The 18,753-nt window shown below is 38.4% G+C and overlaps 2 protein-coding genes and 1 long non-coding RNA gene across 3 annotated transcripts; 1 reads left to right on the plus strand and 2 right to left on the minus strand.

Moving 5' to 3' along the window:
• Positions 1-1,353: 1,353 nt before the first annotated feature.
• On the plus strand, positions 1,354-11,976 carry mmel1 (membrane metallo-endopeptidase-like 1). The gene is made up of 24 exons (XM_077725473.1): positions 1,354-1,558; positions 4,686-4,859; positions 5,069-5,116; positions 5,751-5,810; positions 5,878-6,039; positions 6,530-6,610; positions 6,835-6,930; positions 7,045-7,157; positions 7,251-7,316; positions 7,477-7,611; positions 8,116-8,205; positions 8,758-8,894; positions 8,969-9,062; positions 9,141-9,269; positions 9,415-9,513; positions 9,927-10,010; positions 10,085-10,188; positions 10,269-10,327; positions 10,399-10,518; positions 10,877-11,010; positions 11,081-11,146; positions 11,230-11,325; positions 11,453-11,529; positions 11,850-11,976. Exons 2-24 carry the CDS (start codon positions 4,703-4,705, stop codon positions 11,947-11,949), a joined length of 2,307 nt encoding a protein of 768 aa, XP_077581599.1. The 5' UTR covers positions 1,354-1,558; positions 4,686-4,702; the 3' UTR covers positions 11,950-11,976.
• Positions 4,623-13,024, minus strand: LOC144202627 (uncharacterized). The gene is made up of 4 exons (XR_013327526.1): positions 8,854-13,024; positions 7,492-7,590; positions 6,793-6,927; positions 4,623-4,852 (listed from the first exon to the last, which is right to left on the minus strand). It is a non-coding gene; the product is annotated as an uncharacterized LOC144202627 (long non-coding RNA).
• A 3-nt stretch (positions 13,025-13,027) lies between these two features.
• On the minus strand, positions 13,028-18,306 carry prxl2b (peroxiredoxin like 2B). Its single transcript, XM_077725477.1, has 7 exons — positions 18,103-18,306; positions 17,469-17,673; positions 17,316-17,367; positions 17,130-17,193; positions 16,969-17,044; positions 15,836-15,954; positions 13,028-13,791 (listed from the first exon to the last, which is right to left on the minus strand). Exons 1-7 carry the CDS (start codon positions 18,163-18,165, stop codon positions 13,765-13,767), a joined length of 606 nt encoding a protein of 201 aa, XP_077581603.1. The 5' UTR covers positions 18,166-18,306; the 3' UTR covers positions 13,028-13,764.
• Between the last annotated feature and the right edge of the window lie 447 nt (positions 18,307-18,753).

Below are 18,753 nucleotides of genomic sequence, written 5' to 3' on the forward strand. Positions count from 1 at the left end.
GCAGTGACATCTCAACAATCCGTATCATGCTGCATATTAAAATGTGCTAAAAAAAAAGTCTCTGAAGGTCGTTGCTCGCCTGAGCCGGCTGCTCTCGGTGATCAGCTAATTAGAGAATTTAATCAAGCCTCATCATGCCAATCATGAGGAAAGATAATGTGGTGGTGATGAGGCAAATTTGGGGAAACGTGCAGTTGGAGGCCGCTTTAGGGCAAGAGGATAAGATCATAAAAATAAGATCCATTTGAAAAAGTATTGGAAACTCATGTATTTAATCTACTTAGACTGTGTAGGAGTGCCTAATGCTGGGTGGAAATCAATTTTAAGGTCAGATAAGGTCAGCTGATTTTATGGAGGTTGTTTTGGAGACAACATATTGACTATGTGTATGGACATATATGTGTATACAAATGCAAGCCAGAGTACCTGGAGAAAACCCACACATTTGGCAAGGAGAACATACAGGAAGGCTGGAGCCATCATTGAACCTGCGATCTAATAACTGTTGAGCCACGTGCTAACCACTCTTTCACAGTGCCACTACAAATACATAAATAAATAGCTTTGTGGTATTTTTAATAGTATTGGCATTTTCTGACAACACTATTTGTTCTTCATTTGAAAGAATCAAATATTATTGAATCTGTTATTAATCCCAATTAATCCCAAGGGTTAGACCAGGTTATGTCCACCTGTGTGGAGATTGCATGTTCTACCCGGGACTGTATGGGTTTTCTCCGGGAATTCCGGTTTCCTCCCATTTACCAAAGACGTGCATGGTAGGCTGATTGGACACTGTAAATTGCTCCTGAGTGTGAGCATGAATGGTTGTTTGTCTCCTTGTGCCCTGCGATTGGCTGGCTACCAATTCGGGGTCAGCTGGGATAGGCTCCAGCACCCCCCGCAACCCTAGTGAGGCTAAAGTGGTTCAGAAAATTAGATGAAATCTCAAGAGTCTCATGCCACGAATTTGCTGGCCGCCATTTATTATCACAGACTTGATCACATTTCGGTACCATCAATGGCGATAGATTGTCCAATTGTTCCCAGTCAACGTGAATTTGACATCTATCATCATCATCAATGGCAACCGCAGATGAACTTTAATCAATATTTGAATGAAAATTGATTTCACTTGAGCCCACCTCGAGTAGTTTCCCATTTTTTGCAGGTATACTGCAAAAACCACGAAACGTGAAAAACCGTGAAAACTGGGGGAATACTGCGCTCATTCCTCTTATCAAATACTAATGCACCTTTTCCCTCCCCCTTTCTTTCTCTCTCTCTTTCTCTTTCTCTCTCACCCTCCCTCGCTCTCATAGCATATCCACCGCCTCCTTGTTCCCCCCCCCAAGCGGCACACTGGCTCACAAGTGGATCTCCCCCTCGAGCAAACCGCAGCACGGACTCATTTCTCCACACACCAGCTCTGAGTGGATGCTCACTCAGCAGGGGTGTTTTGAGATATTAGCGTGCGCGTCTGCTGCAGGGGGGGTGTGAGAGTTTGCACGGTGGCGGGGGGGAACGGCTCGCCCACCTGCAGCGTCCCCGTTCAAAGGTAAGACGCCGTTTTTCGTTGCCGGGGTGACGTCTAATAACGAGGATTGGAAAAAAGATGGGGGTGGGAGCGGCAAAAGTCAATGTGAAGTGTTAAATTTTCATGAACGCAATCTTTTGTGGTACTTTCTAACATTCATAGTTCCATTTTGATTCGAAAAAATTCTCCTTGAGTACACTTTTCATTATTTGAGGTGAAAATGATCTCCGAATGGGCGAGTAAAATTGCATTTTTTTCATGTTGAATGTCTGTGCTGTAGCTTGAAAAGTTTAGTTAGTAAATGTCATGATTTAAAAGGAAATTACCCCCCAAAAAATGATCATTAACATCAGTGATAAGGAAACTTTGCATAAGTGTAATGGATAGCCTAAAGGGGATAGAAAAAAAAAAAAAAAGAATAATAATGCGGGTTAATCATAGTTGACGGTGCTAAAAATGCACATCTGTTTTGTTCATTATTTGCATGAATTGAAACAAGCTATGCAATATGTAAAAAAAAAAACTAACATTGTTTCATAAGTCTAAAATATAAAAAAAAGTTTAGAAAAAATATTTGTAACAAATAATATTGCATATGCATGTAGAAAAATGTTTCTAAGTGTGCGTGTATCATTTCCTAATGACTAATGAGTGTTAATAAAACAGGTCAGTTGAAAAATATTTCATATTTTAAAGGAAATATGGATAGACTTGGTTGTGTATTGTTTTGATAATGGATATTTTTGGCTGCCTAGGAATTTGATCAAATATTTCATTAAGATATGTGTCAATTCAAAATACATCTTTTGCAAAGCTATAAAATAACTGAAGTGAGATTTTAAAATGATAACATGTTTGAGATATAAAATGTGACATATAATGATCAATATATAAAAAATATATATTCAAGTAATACTTCAAATGACAGAATGACTAATACGCTAGTATAAGCCCTGAAAAAGTTTTTTTTTTAAGTCCATAATACCTGACATTAATCAAACCTTTAAAAAGATTCTTCACAATAATCAATATACTGTTTGAACTCCTCTCATGTCAAAAAAAAAATATGATTTGAGTTAATGTATGTGAAAATCAGCATTGATAAAAAGAAAAAACTATTCCACATAAACCAAACGTGAAGCTTCAATCACATTTATCCACAGGGAACAGATATCATCAACTCAATTCATTTTGGAGTCATGTGGAGAAATTGAAATTATGCGACGACACCTTTAGCAAACAGCTAATTAGTTTGTGCCTCTAGCCAGCACAACGTTTGGAAGCGTTATCAGTTGCGCTCTGCCGTCAAGCTGCGGTCAACTAAAATGAAGAGATGGTTGAGTAATGATCTTTTGGCTTTGTCCGTCACTAGTACATTTTCCTCCTATATTTATTTTTTATTCTCTGTTATTAACAATGTGTGGTAACATGGCAAAAAGCGGGACTTCTAGTTTATTGTCTATTATCTGTGTGTATGACTTTAAACACAGACCTGGGTACAAATCCAGGTCGGGTCACCTGTGTGGACTTTGAATGTTCTCCCCGGGTCTGTGTGGGTTTTATCAGGGTATTCCGGTTTCCTCCGACATTCTAAAGACATGCATGGTAGGCTGATTGGTCATAGAGAATGTAAAGAGGCTGAAATTAAGCTTCTTGTGCGGGCCATATTCAGTAATATTGTCATCCTTAGTTGTGAGCCAATAAAAACTAGGCAGCTGGCCATAGTTGGCCTACGGGGAGTTGTTTGGACACCTGGTAGAGAGCGCCGAATTAGAGAGTACTGAAAAACTGTTTTTCTTTGAGAGGACATTCATTAAAATAGATAATCTTTAGTTATTCATGGGTGAATCCGAAGAAAATTTGGTAGGTAAACTCCTGCAATGTATACACATTGATCCTTGGAACCGGTTTTGATATTATTTCAAGTAATTAAAAGCAGACTTACCATTGGCTGTAGGTTCAAAGTTTGCCAGTAGAAGTCATGCATCCTCTTCAGGTGTAATTGCCATGTCTTTGGGGTGATGATACTTTTCAGGGATCCAGGCAGTCGTAGTTTGTTTTGAACTTGTTATCCTCAAATTCATTCAAATATTCTTGTGATCTGGTTCCACCAGCTGTGAAAAAAATGAAGCGTTTGCATGAATTGACAAGCTGATTTGACTTTTTGAATGAATGAGTTGCAAAATGTTTGGCCATATTCAAAAAGTGTTTCTAGGCAGTGTGTTGGCCAATAAGTTCACATGGATGTGTTTAAAAACAAGACTTGACAAAAGGCTTCCATTTCACACTTTTAGAAGACCAGACAGACACGCTTTGGTGCACTCTGATGCCTTTCTAATGAGCCCGACCTTCTCGCTCACCCATGAGTATTCATAAGTAGGGATGTCGAAGGGTTTAGGGTGGTATGCGGAGGGCTAATGGGCCGGCGCGGTGGGACGCCGTGATTTACTGTCAGGCCAAATGATAGGGCAAGTGTGATGAAGGAAACAGGTGGTGGGCAATACCACAGTAGATGGCTCGACATTGTCCTTTCGACCGGACCGGCCACGACGCAAAGGTGACTTGGCGCGCACGTAATTATGGAGTATGCAAATGAGCTCCCTTGAAATAGGCTTATGGCTCCAAGCTTAATGTGTGTATGTGCGAGTTTTAATAGCGAAATGACTGCTCGCAAAAACATTCAGTTCAACGCCAAATTATTTCAGACACATGGAAAGCAGCGATAAGAATGTAATGTTCAACTCTGTGCAAAAAAATTCTACGCTACTCCGAGCGGGGAAAAGTAACGACTCTATACTTATGCCAAGCGGAAATAATCTAAAGTGCATTTGGTGTCTATAAATGCACTTGGCCAAGTGACATTTAGGTTTTCTGAAGTTTAAAAGCAACGTTATTCACCAGTAATCTTTGACAGTTGAATAAAATGAAACATTTTTCCAATTTAAAAAAGATTGTAAAGGAAAATATCAGTAAATATTTTGTATTGATAATTTTACAAGAGAAACGTATGAAACAAAACAAGAACAGTCTTATTATTGAGATATTTTTACAGAATTAAGCCATTTACCAGGTCAGGCTCGTATGTCCTTAAAATAGTCAAGAGGTAAGGGTCCCATAATCAATTTTTTGTTTGTTTTTTTTCCTATAGAGGTTCCAGTCAGGAGAATGGGCAAATCGGAAAGCCAAATGGACATCATGGAAAAATCGAGTAAACCTGGCAAACGTGGATGGACGGTGGCGGAAATCGGTCTGTGTGTGCTCCTGCTGGTGGTCAGTTGCGCCCTGGGCGGCCTTGTGGTCCTATATACGTCTGCCCTGAAAGGTAACAAAAATCAATTTGATTGTCATCTTGTGACCGAAAGGCTCAAAAAGATTTTAGACCATTTTGGGGTCAAGAGATCTCCGAACAATTAATCCATGATCTATATAGTTGTTTACCTGCTGATAAATCGTGGTAGCCTTATTATGTAGCCTCACTTTGAGAGTTTTTGTTCATGACTTTCTAAAATAAAAAAAATCTATGCATTCCAGAACAATTCCAGCGCACGACCGAGCCTCGGAAATCAGCCGACGTGGAAGGTGAGCAAATCTGTCAGGGCCGACTGATAGTAAAAGCGGCACAATAAGGGATTAATAGTGTCAGAGTGGAAGCGCCACCTCGCTTAATACTCTAAAATCACTTTGTTGCCAAGTCAGCAGGATGACACAAAAGTCACCGCTGAGTCCACCGTCCGTGTGACCGAGTGATCAATCCCAAATGCTTTACACGAACGGTCTATGTTTTTACTCGGACATTTTTATGAGTCTGACCTTTTATACAAAAAGATTTTGGTCTATCTATTTCCTCATTGGTGGGCATTGAAGATAATAGACGTACAAGCCATTTCAACAGGGAGATACGGTCTATCATTGTTAATGGAGGCCAAAGAGTTAGAGTTAAAAGTTGTCATTTTTACAATTAAATAACATTTTAATAGGTTCCATCTAACCACAATACATCTCAATTGTATCACAAAATATCTCAAAGAAATTAAAATATATATATTTTAGATATAAGAATCTTACAATTGCACTTTTAAAAGTGTCACAAAAGCCAAAAAAGAAGCACACAAGTTATAATCCATTGACTGACAAGTCCAACCTTTCGTTTTATGGCAAAATATCACAATTTTTAGGGTAAGTGACTGTTCAGTAATTGTTTTTTTTCATCCAGGTCAAGTATTTCGCTCCAACCTTGAAAATGTTTGCACGAGCGCAGACTGCGTCACAGCAGGTGAGGCCTTCAAGATTTGAGAATAAAAAAAGTCTCATTTCAACATTTGACCAAACTCTCACAACAGCATCGCGGCTCATTCACAACATGGACGCGACTGTGAAGCCCTGCGATAACTTTTATCAGTACGCCTGCGGCGGCTGGCTAGAGCGGCACGTCATTCCCGAGACGAGCTCGCGTCACAGCGTCTTTGACCTCCTTAGGGACAAGTTGGAGATTGTGCTTAAAGGTCAGTGTGTGACCATCAATGAAATAGAAATGGCCAAATTACCAGGCAATTGAAACTTAAAACTAACTTGAATGTAGTATAACAATGTGTTATTACCATTGACTCTCATTGGCTAGCAACCAATTCATGGTGTACCTTACCTACTGTCCATAGTTAGCTGGAATAGGCTCCAGCACCCCCGTGACCCTACAGAAAATGAATGACTTTTTTCCTGAAACATTTAATTTGATTCAGAAATTATTATGAATATACAAAGTTGTTTGTTAAATGTATGATTTTGTAAACGAAACAAATCTGATCAATTATAACATACATTATGAAATGTTTGTTACTATACTAATGTAACTAATATTTATTAAAACCAATCCAACAAAATCAATGCTTTGTATGAATTAGTCTTTCAGATATTAAGCATTTAATAATTTATAACAATGAACAATGTCTTAAATAAACACTAATAAGAAGCCTGCTGCTGTCTCCTGCTTTTCAGGAGCTCTCGAGACCGAGAGCCACAACGACAGAGATGCCATCAAGAAGGCCAAAATTCTTTACACCTCCTGCCTGAACGAACGTAAGTTACATCTCCAAGTCGAAAGAAAAAAAATCTGACCATATTCCAGAACATAGTAGTGTTTGGATTTTGCTCTATAGCTTCTAAGGTCAAATATACCTCAATAATATCCCATAAGTCCCATTAAGTTAACTAGACTGCTTCATAAAGAGAAAATAAGAGTTACAGTTGTTGCATTGTACCTGTGCAGGTGTCCCTAATGTTGTTCGGGCTTTCTTCTTCAGACCTCATTGAACAGCGTGATTCTCAGCCTCTCATGAGGCTTATCAGCATTATCGGTGACTGGCCTGTGGCTTCTGATGATTGGAACGCCACATCTGGTAAGAAAACCCCCACCAACCTTGAGTTAATCGGTGTGCTGATTATTGAACCCTGAAAGAATGCACTTATCGTCGACCTAAAGTTGTGAATGTTTTCATTTGCTGCGGAGGAAGAATGGAGCCTGGAGGACATTCTGGTGACCATGACGGCTCGCTTTCACAAGAAGGTTCTCGTGGACATGTATGTGTGGACCGACGACCGAGATTCTCAGCGACATATCCTTTACGTAAGGAGCCAAAAGACTAATGGGTGGTCTATCGTCTGTATATCAACAACAGATTGATGACAGTTTACTTTCATTTCTTTGTGTTTTGTTTAGATTGATCAACCGGGTCTAGGGATGCCATCTAGAGATTATTATTTCAATGATGGGAACTACAAAAAGGTGAGGCCTTCAAATTTAGACTTTTCAACCAGCCTAACAAGCATATTTTTGGGATATGGGAGGAAACGGAAACTCACGCAAGCCCGGGGAGAGCATGCAAAGAGCACACAGTGAGGAACCCAACAATCTGTGCATATAATAATTGATATTGCCACCATAGGTTCGAGAGGCTTACCTACACTTCATGGTCACCATTGCCAAGATGACCCGGGAGGACAGGAATTTGACCAAGGATGACGAGCGCGTGTGGGAGGAAATGTCGCAAGTGATGGCACTGGAGACAGACATTGCAAATGTGAGTTCAACAAGGAAAGAGAAGTGCTCTTGATGAGCGGAATGCTAGAAAAAAACTAATTGAAGGTTTACCTCACTGTGTGGTAACCTCTCGTTAAATGTAACTAACTTACCAATAGATTAGTTGTCAATTGCTGCGCAACAGATGTGTGTGTATGTATATACATATATGTATGTATGTATATTATATACATATAAATACATATATGTATGTATGTATATACATATATATATACATATACGTATGTATGTATATACATATATATACATATATGTATGTATGTTTATACATATATATACATATGTATGTATGTATGTATACACATATATATACATATAAATACATATACATACATATACATACAACTACATACAAATACGTCATGAGAATATTTTGTGAATGTAAGCACTGTTACATTTAAAGGAATGACAATGAAAAACACTTATCAGCCTTCGTCTCACAGCATTGGCACAATGTGGCAGATATTTTTTTTTTTCTTTCCAGGCGACATTGCCGGCCGAGGAGCGCCAGGACGTCACCGCCCTTTACAACAAGATGACACTAAACGAGCTGCAGAACTCATTCAGCTTGAATGTGAGTGAGGACTCTGCATCTGGCTGCAGAGATAACGCACGGGATTGTACGAAGCAGTTGATTACAATGCTCCAATCAGACAAAAGAAAGTAATTAACACGAATCTTGCATGGGCAATTTACGAGAGTGGGCTGTTACATGTGATTAGATAATCACGTCTTTGTCTTGAGGCTTGGTGAAGCAGTCTGTGGCTCATTTTTGCCATGATTGTTTTCTTTTGGATGACAATTTGATGTTAAAGTCATGAGCCGGTGTAGTAGCAGTCTCTGACTTTTTCTAATGACCCTTTACACCCTATTATTTTCGTTTGTTTTCCATTACCACCTCTTCTTGACGAAGGAATTTGCAGCTTTGTGTTTCCCATCAGCCATGCTACATGCATGTTTTTGGGATGTAGGGGGAAACGGAAAAAACCCACACAAGCCCAGTTGAGAACATCTAAACTACACATTGAGGGCCCACCAGGGAAGAAACCCTCGGCCTTGTTGACCCCTTTTTCTAGTTATTCGCAGTATTATTATAAGAAAATAAATAGCAACATTTGTTCTGCAGGGCTTTAACTGGACACGGTTTGTTCGAGGTGTCCTCGCCACTGTGTCCCTCGACATAGCGCTTGAAGAAGAAGTGGTTGTATATGGTTTGCCTTACCTGGAAAGGTTGAACGAAGTCCTCTCCAAGCACAGTGTTCGGTCAGCACACATGCAAAAAATAGAAAGAATCAAAATAAAAACAACAGAAATTTTGCAAAATGTTTTACATACAGGACTATGCAGAATTACCTCACCTGGCAGCTGGTCATCAACCAAGTTAAAACCTTGAGTCGTCGTTTCAAGGATGCCAGGACCCGTTACAGGAAGGTAAAACCCCATCGCAACAACAAGTTGCTTTATTGAATTGAAATATTACTGCTTTGTTAACGTTTATCGATCATTCAGGCTTTGTACGGGACCACAGTGGAGGATGCCTGGTGGCGAGAATGCGTACGTTACGTGCAGAGCAGTATGGAGAATGCTGTCGGGGCGCTCTATGTACGTGCGACTTTTGCCGGAGAAAGCAAAAAAATGGTGAGGAACATCTGGCTCTTGCTTGTTATCACATAAAATCTACTTGAGAAATAGGGGTTGTTTCAATAAGAACATACTTCTAACTGGGCGCGAAGTCAATCACATTTGGGTGAATTGCCAGAAATGTGTTTCTTTGCGCTTGCAGGTCAGCGATCTTATCGGGAAAATCCAGATGGCGTATGTAGAAACACTTGAAGAACTAAGCTGGATGGATACACTCTCCAAGGAGAAGGCTAGAGAGAAAGTAGGTTTTACATTCATCCATGCAATATCCTGTACTCATCAGACTGTTCTCAGGCCAGCGAAATTGGGTTTTCATCTACAAGAACTGAGTAATAGTAGAGATGACTAAAATGTGACTAAAAATTATTTTTGTGCAAAGGATTAATATGGATATTACTGATAAAATCCACCCTGTGCCAAAATCAAGATAGAATGAGACTCCAGTAACTCGAGAACCAGCTGCAGGAGAGTACTGCAAATATCGTGTCGGATCATTCTGAGCCTTTTCCTTTTGATTCTATCAGCTAAAAAAGCCACGACCAATTCTGGAATCAATGGTCATTGCACGCATTACACGGGTGGTATGAGTTCCAGACAGAAACAACTATTTCCATTGAACCGAGAAGCTTTAACTTTTGGATGTTTCTCCTGCAGGCCCAGGCTATCAAAGAGCATATTGGCTATCCAGATCACATTTTGCAGAAGAGTAACCAAAAGCTAGACCAAGAATATGCTCATGTAAGAATAAACACTTGGTTTGACATCAGGGTATTTTCTTAACTCCACTAAATTGGAACGCTTTGCCCATTCAGTTGAATTTTACTGAGGGACACTACTTTGAGAACATCCTGGAGAATCTTAAGTCCGAGTCCCACAAGAGTCTGAAGAAGCTCAGGGAACCGGTGGACCCCGACATGTAAGTCAATGGACACGGAACAATCAACGCTCGGGGAATGCTTAATGACCGAATGATAAACATACGGGGTCACTTTTAAGGTGGATCATTGGTCCCGCGGTGGTTAATGCGTTTTACTCATCTAACAGAAACCAGATCGGTAAGATCTTCAATGTGGAAGCCTTTGAATAACCTCAACGAGGATGCTCATGTGTATCTTTTTCCAAACAGTTTTCCCAGCAGGCATCCTCCAGCCACCTTTCTTCAGTGAACATCAACAGCAAGCTCTAAACTTTGGTGGAATCGGAATGGTCATCGGCCATGAGATCACACATGGATTCGATGACAATGGTAGGACTGAGAAATTGATGGGTTGTAATGCGTTACTATATTTCACAACTACTAAAAGACTTTGGGTGGTTTTGCAGTCTGGTGATGAATACTGTACTTTAGCCCATTTTGTTTCTGAATTCTCCGCTTTTTGGGCCTCATGTTCGCAGTTTATATGTCTGTCTGTTTATTTTCTCAAGGAACTCTATGAATCCAGGTTTACTGCAGTTTTCTCAGGGCATTCACGTTTTCAAGGAAGGATTCAGTGTACTCCACAATAACACAGTTCCTTCTAGTTTAAAAAGAAAAAAAAATAAAGTAAATCTCTTGGCAGTACAGCTCAATTTCTACTTGATTAAGGTAACATTTTCTATGACAGGACGAAATTTTGACAAGAACGGCAACATGCTGAACTGGTGGAGCAATTACTCTGCAGAGCATTTCAAGGAGCAGTCCCAGTGCATGGTACAGCAGTACAGCAAATTCAACTGGAAACTCGCCGGTGGCCAAAATGTAAGACTTTTTTTCCCTTGATGTCGACCATTGTTGTTTTTAATGGGTATTCATGGGCTTGTCATTGCAGGTGAGCGGAATCAGCACTTTAGGGGAAAATATCGCAGACAATGGAGGAGTTCGCCAAGCCTATAAGGTAGCCTTTTAGATGCCCCCGTAAGTTAAAGATGAAAACAACACATGAGATGTGTTTTGAAAATGGTTTTCACCTGTTGACAGGCTTACCTGAAGTGGGTGGAGACAGAAGGGGAAGAGCCTCGTTTGCCTGGTTTAGACATGGATCACAAACAGCTGTTTTTTCTTAATTTTGCCCAAGTAAGCATAGAAAAAAAACTGACTTTCTAAAGATACTCCAATTAGGAAAAAAAAAATCAATAGTGGATTGGTACCTTTTGAAAAAAGAACCACTTTCCATTGTGAATCTCCACTTTTCCACATCCAGGTTTGGTGCGGTGCTTATCGGCCAGAATTTGCCAGCCAGACCATAAAGACAGATTCCCACAGCCCATTAGAATACAGGTAAAGTCGATACGGCACCAGATTCAATCATGTTTACGCATTGGAAAGTAGGGGTCATCAGCTGTGTGGTTGGTCAGGAACGAACAATAGGTTTGTGAGTCAAAATGTCTTGTCCAGATTTTTTTTTAATCGAATCATATTCTTGGGTATCCTACCATTCCCCAAATCCTGCTTGATTGATTTCCAGTCAGATTCCTCAATCGAGACACACCAGTTGTTGCTGAAATTCAACTATTGGCTAAAGTTGGTTTGTCAGCAGTCTTTGAAGAGGGCTTTTGCGAAGTCACCCTGATGTTCTTATTTTGTCTTTCTGCCCGCAGGGTTCTTGGCTCACTCCAGAACTTTGAAGCTTTTTCGGAAGCATTCCAGTGTCAAAAAGGCAGTCCCATGAATCCAGAGCAGAAGTGCCGCGTGTGGTAGAACGTTTAACACTTGGTTTGTCACGATTCCAGCAATGGCAGAGTTAGAGGAGGCACAATATTGATGCTGACTATGTGAAAGGGGCTCATTTACTTTGTATTTGGGGGACAGCAATTATTGCAAGTCACTATTATCGAATTTGCAACCGGTGACACTGTGGAAAGTTTCTTGGCTTGAAAGCAAACTCTTGTGAATTCACGAGGAAACTCTAACATTTTACGTAAAAGCTTTTCTTCTAGGAATGTTCCATCCAAATCTTTTGGGCAGATCTTTGTGATGTCATTTGACCGCCACCCAGTGAACCATGCTAACAGAATTAATGAAAATATCAGCGGCTACAACAGAATTAGTTCCACTCGATGAGTTTACCTATTGACTGTTAAATGCAGCAAATTACCGAACAGACTTAAGACTTGTATTTGAGCAGCTTTAACTTTAAATTAACATTCTAGGTAAGCTGCCATTTTTCAAAATAAGCTGGAAAAAAAAATCTAAATAGGATTTTCGGAAGCTTTTGCCGAGTCTCCCAAACTATAGTCATGACCAATACTTTTAGTTTTATAGAAATAATTTGAGTGGCCTTTGAGAACATAAATCCACTTTAACTTTTGGGGTGTTTTCAGTCAAATTTCTAGTCATCTGTGTGTCTCCTATATTTAAAAGTTTTAAAATTATAATAATAGCTATCATGAAAGCTCATAAGCAGTCATTTTGACTCACCTTTATATCTATTTACAAGTGTATGGGACATTTATTAGGTGAAACAAGGTTGCATTTGTCTAATTCTTACAACAATATTGGCCAAACCAGACGCATACATGATTGAAATCTGGACTTTCAGCCTTCTGGACAAACGCAATTACACATGAAAAATTTGACGAAGCAATGGCAAGTAAATGGAGCTCATATTGATTTGATGGAGATGAAAGGACGGCGAGGCCTTGTGACGGCCAATGTGAACCCGAACGAATGGGGCTGGGACTGTTATTTTCTATCTTTATTATCAAGTAATGGCTGAAGAATCAAAGCAGAGCGCAGGGAAAAAGGGTTGTTGAGTATACAATACGTTGGGGTGATTAGTCTCTGTTGCAGAGAGCATTGGGGAAAAAAAAGAGAAAGAAAGAAAAAGACCTTCAGGATGCCTTGTGACTGTTTAGTCTGAATGTTCTATATATTGAAATATAAGTACTAGATATATATGTACATGTATGTGTTCCTGTATTAGTTTGATGTTCTATAGATAATTATTTACATACAGAGAAATCAGGTATAGGTTACGTTCACATGGTGAAACTGGGTGTCATTACCAGGCAAGTCATTTTTGGTTACACATGTAAATGTCAGAGGAATTGATTTATCTATTTATGAGGTTGCGTAGTTACTTATCCAAATTTATATGTATAATGAAATATTTGATGAATGTGACTTATGTGTTAATTGGATTTCTACACTGACTGCAATTTTTTTTAGTGACGCTGACCTATATTTGATTGCCATTAAAGTGAATGTCCAAACAAATATATTTTTGCTTATTTCTTTTCACCATTCATCATTGTTTTAATCAAATTTGACCATAGAAGCTATGAATATGTGGATGAATTAATTTTTAGGGTTTCTGAAGAATCTTTGACCATCACTAGTTGAGTTGGTTTTAAAATAGAAGTGTTAAAAATTCAAAATAAAAGTGAAAAGTGGCAGTCAGAAAGTATAAACTTGATTTGATTAAAAGGCGATTTTCCCAAATAGGTAAGATATAATGAAATATCTGGTCTCACGACTGGATGAGATTAGAATCAAACTTGATGGGTGACGATCTCATCGAGTGCAAACGTCGTCGTTGCACTGCAAAGAAAAAGAAAAGAAAGAAAAGAAAACTCAAATCTTGTCATTTCTACTTTCTACCGTATCGCATGTTATCTTGAACCATCCTGTGTGCTCGGTAATTGGTTCCCTTCTTTCACACCAAAAAGTGGCAAATCGCTTTTGAGAAAAACGGGAATTTCTCGGGATCGACCGCCAACCTCAATGTTTCGAACCAAGCATGTCCACCAGCTTGTGACAAACACTCGTTTACTTGAACGTTTGGAATTGCGCTTTACAACAAGGAGGCCTTTTGTCTTTGAAAAAAGGGCGTGTTGAGACCCGGACAGGTCACGGGGAAGTCGGATGCGTTTGAAAAGGTACGCTTGGAGGCCGTCACAAGGCGCCTTGACAAATCTAATGTTCACAGGACAAATATTGCTACCAGTGTTGACATCCACCACTCACTAAGAAGACGACTTTTATTAAGTATACAGAAATGATATGCGTGAAATTGTAAAGGAGGAAAAAATGGGGTTCTTTTAACCTTTGATGTCTTTAGGACAGCAATTCAAACGTTGAAACTTAACATTTTTAACCAAAGAAAAAAATGGCGATTTAACTTTTAATACCCTTTTTGTCCCAAAAATAAAATATTGGAATATAGGGGGGGACACTATCCGTGCATGAAAAGGTTAAGATGGAGTTCAACAAATTAAATAAAAATAATAAGGAGTTGTTACAAATACCTATATGAATGCCAATTTTGGCTAATTCGTTTGTCAGCTGAGCATAATTCAAGAAGATTGCTTAAAGGAGGAAAAAATAGATTTTTCTGCTGATGGGAAAGCATGAAATAATCTCATGCCTTGCAAAGGCCATGGAAATAATGGACTCGTACTGTTAAAAGACCAGTCTGCTATTCAAAAAGAAAAAGGGGTTTGTTCCCAGAAAATTTCTGTCATGCAAAAAAAGGCCACTGATGAGCAGCAGGCAATGCTGAGCATTGTTAACCCTGAAGAAAATCAAAGCTTTCCCTTCACTTTCTAATGCTGAGGGATGGGCAGCTATTAAATCCTGTCCCACTCACCTGTCAGTCAAATAACATTTCTACACATTGATGCTCATGTTTGAGCCACAAAATACAGGGTGACACACAAAATATGCGTCATTTTGCAGGCCAATCATTTCTGCTGGAATTTGTTCCAAAACGTTCATGATTTATAAATATCTTATTTTGAAGAAATGAATTGAGTTCAAATTAGAAGAAAATCTTTCCATTTTTTTAACAAAAAAAGCAATAAATGTATATAAACAGAATATAGATTTAAGAAAAGAGAATAACTAACATTTTCACCATCTTGTGTTATTCTTTTTAAATTGGAATATTTATACATATTTAAAAAATAAAAATATATAATTAAACATTTGCTATTTGGACATTTATTTGCGCAACAATTAATTCATATCAAAATAGTTGTGCAGTCAATTAATAATGGAATAAATATCATAAAGTTGTTAAATCTTGGCATCCAATATCAGCCAACAAATAAATAAACTAAGAAGGACATCATAACTACAATTGTCCGTGTCAAAGATGACTTTGAGCTAGAATTAAATAGTTTTTTACTGCTAAAATGTTTTGAAATGATATCTATCTATCTCTTATTATGTGGAACTAATAATCTTTTATGCTGATGTTGGATAACATCTAAGACAAAACGGCTATGGATTAGTAGCTGAAGAACATTCCATTTTTATTGTCTAACTGTGGCTTGGGTAATGATTTTGCAAATAATATCTCTATTTACAACATCATACTGACTTAACGGTCCTTTCCCAGCGAGTAAATGTCCAACTTTTGCGAGTTGATGGGCCGTGACGACTCAATAACAAGCGTGATATTGTCTGTGGTAAAGCCTGTAAGATGCCCTCAGCCGTGCTGACGTAAAACCAAAAGAAATTGACATGTGGGTTGGGAATGTCACGTTTTTTTTCCTCCTTCTGAACCATTTAAATCCTCATTGAAGAGGTCTTGTCTAGGTAACTTAAGTCGACATAGATGATAGTAAGTAACGTGACTTACCACTGGCTTCTGTCCTTCTTTGGCATTAGAGGAAATGGACAAAGATTTTGCAATGTCCTCCAGTGGACCATAATCTCCTGGGGAGTCCTGGACGAAATGTAGTAAAGTCTTTTCTCCCCCTGGACAATAAGAAGAGGGAAGTTATGAAGACGTCATCTCCAAATCCGTTAAATCCATATAAATGGCAGCCAGTTTAAATGGAATGGATCCCTATTGGTGTCAACCAATTGCCCAATGTTACTTTATTACACTTAAAGTGAACACCTACTAGTCTTACTTTCTCTTATTTGGCTTTCATGAAGCATTTCCATAATTTGTTATTGTCAAATTCAAAGAAAAATGACAAAGGAAAAAGGCAAGACATTTTAAATATTCAAACAAGTAGCTTAAAAATTACATTATCGAATGGCTATTTTTTCATGCCAAGACAGTCCGAATCTAAACTACAGGATTTTTTTAAGCATCAACAATAGAAACAACTTACAACTAACTATATGTATAATAGTAATAGAGAATAAACCCAACACCTACTCTATTCAAGTAGTCTCTTTTCATATTATACAGCACTGCCCTCTTATGGAGGAACTTCAAAATACAGTAATACCTTGAGATATGAGCTTAATGGGTTCCGGGAGCGAGCTAATATGTACATTTACTCGTATCTCAAATCAATTTTCCCACAGAAAGGGATTAAACACAAATTAATATGTTCCCACCCACGATTTACTAACAGTAACTAATAACTATATAGTGGTTGTGGTGTATACTAAAAAGAGACATTATTCAGTACAATAATAATAATAATAATATAAACAAATTTAAATGACCTTGGATTACTACACAGACACACGCAAAAATAAATGTAATCTAATCTTACACTAAACTTAATTCTAATGTTGTTTAGAATTTTTTTTTTTACTATTCTTGGCTCTTTTTGCCCTGCCATCACCCCTGATTTCCAGGAGTAGTTTAACTGTTTTAGAGGTTAGGCCCGAGTCATTTTACATTGGAATAACAATTAAAATATTAAGCAGTGTTTATGATAAGATGAGTAGAATAAATATTCTACTCATCATATCATAGACACTGCTTAATATTTTCATTCAAATTCAAGTCAATGTTGTTTAATGTACCTTTGGCAACAATAAGCATGCCTCCACTTTGAAGCAGATCTCCAGAGAAGTTTCCCTGGATGCCGTCAGCATTGGCCTATGTCAAGGAGTAGCAATAGAGAGAGTGTCAGTCTATGTGGCAGGAGGGGGTCCGATCTAGAGTACTTGAAAACAACTCCCACCTTGGAAGATGCTTCTCGTACTTTCTTCCCCAATGCAGCGGGAACCACGCTCAAAGCACTGTACCTAAAAGTTAATTCAAGAGGAGAATTATTAAAGGAGTGAAACATTTATCTTCTCTTTAAGGTGGCAGACTTTGGATAAATTCCAAATTTTGCCCTCAAATAAGTGTGCTAAGGTTACTTCACCTTTTAAAGCCCAAATCCTTGTAGCATTTCTTTTGCTCGTCAATGTAAATTGCTAAAAAAATATATAATAATTGATTTATTTCAGACCTTGCTGCCAAAAACTGAAGGCAGCGACATCTTTGAAGATAAGTGAATCACACGAGCGCTACTTACATCCTTTAAAGAAACCTAAATTCTTGAACTCCTCTAGGCCTAACTCCTCAGGACCAATGCCCACCAGCGCCACGTCATTGGCCTTCAGGTCGGGTGCCAGTTTGCTAATCTCGGCCGCTGTCCAACGGCACACTTGGCATCCAAAACGGCGCAGGAAGAACAAGACCGCGGGTCGTTCCTGCCATAGGGATTGGAGCTCCACACTCTGTTAAAACACAGCAAACAACACGATCATCAATTAGTGGCGTTATAGGTTGTTTTCAATACTTATGGGATTTTTTTCTGAATCTATATGGGTATATGTATTTTTGCTTGATCTAAAATAGATTTTTTGTACTGTATTTCACCACAAAATATATTTTCCATGTGATCTGAGAAACGTTGGTAGGATTTATACTAATTATTTGTTTCACTGCACGTTATCATCATTGTATATCATCCAAGAGACCCACTTAACTTCTATTTTCAGTATACCAATTACAGCCATTAGATCTCTAAACAATGTCTATAAAATATGAATATAGATCTCGAGTATGTAGTCACCATCGTGGATTCAAACAGAAAGTTAGATAAGTGTATGACAACCTCATATTTGTTTTCCATCCAAATTCATTTCTATAAATTTCAAAATTACCTCTCCGGTGTCCACGCTTTTCAACAAGTTTTTTCCGACGCGATCAAGGTCGAGGCTGGCCATGTTTTCAGAGGAATAAAACAAAATAGATCTAATTTAGATTTAGACAGAACGTGAAATAGTAAATATATATAAGACAAACGGCGTGGTTGCGAAACAACTATTTCCTTGTACGCCTACTAGTCATGTCATCCAATCGAATTAGGCTAGCCGTGAAGTGGTAGCCAATCATAATGCAGGAAAAAGCTCAAGAGGTCACACAGGAGAATAATTATAAGCTTAGTTGAACAAAGGTGACATGTTTTACGAGCTCAATGTCTGTCTCCTTCCACGCCTAATTCCCTGAATTCTAGTCTTTTCTGCCTCTGTATGGTCACGTGTTAAAATATTCACATTTGATATCATTCATATCATCTAAATAATTATAGATTTAAAAATAACTATTCTGTATTATTACATTTTCATCGACATGTTTGCCCATATCCCTGTTTCCCCATCCTTAAATCATTACATATTATATAATTATTCACGTATTTTAATATTTAGTATTACTCCCCCTCGTGCATGAATTTGATATATTGGCATCCCTCACCATATTTCTCCAATTACTTCTTTAATTTAAATATTTCCCCTAAATGCGATGAGAAGTGA

The sequence above is a fragment of the Stigmatopora nigra genome, chromosome 10 (assembly GCF_051989575.1).
Source record: "Stigmatopora nigra isolate UIUO_SnigA chromosome 10, RoL_Snig_1.1, whole genome shotgun sequence".
Classification (NCBI taxonomy): domain Eukaryota; kingdom Metazoa; phylum Chordata; class Actinopteri; order Syngnathiformes; family Syngnathidae; genus Stigmatopora; species Stigmatopora nigra.

Coding starts and splice junctions, on each gene's coding strand:
- mmel1 (XM_077725473.1), top strand. CDS start 4,703: ATGGGCAAATCGGAAAGCCAAATGGACATCATGGAAAAATCGAGTAAA. Junction 6,931..7,044: donor TGATTGGAACGCCACATCTG/GTAAGAAAACCC, acceptor CTGCGGAGGAAG/AATGGAGCCTGGAGGACATT. Junction 11,147..11,229: donor GAGTTCGCCAAGCCTATAAG/GTAGCCTTTTAG, acceptor ACCTGTTGACAG/GCTTACCTGAAGTGGGTGGA.
- prxl2b (XM_077725477.1), bottom strand. CDS start 18,165: ATGGCCAGCCTCGACCTTGATCGCGTCGGAAAAAACTTGTTGAAAAGC. Junction 17,368..17,468: donor TTTAGGTTTCTTTAAAGGAT/GTAAGTAGCGCT, acceptor ATATTTTTTTAG/CAATTTACATTGACGAGCAA. Junction 15,955..16,968: donor CATGCTTATTGTTGCCAAAG/GTACATTAAACA, acceptor CTTATTGTCCAG/GGGGAGAAAAGACTTTACTA.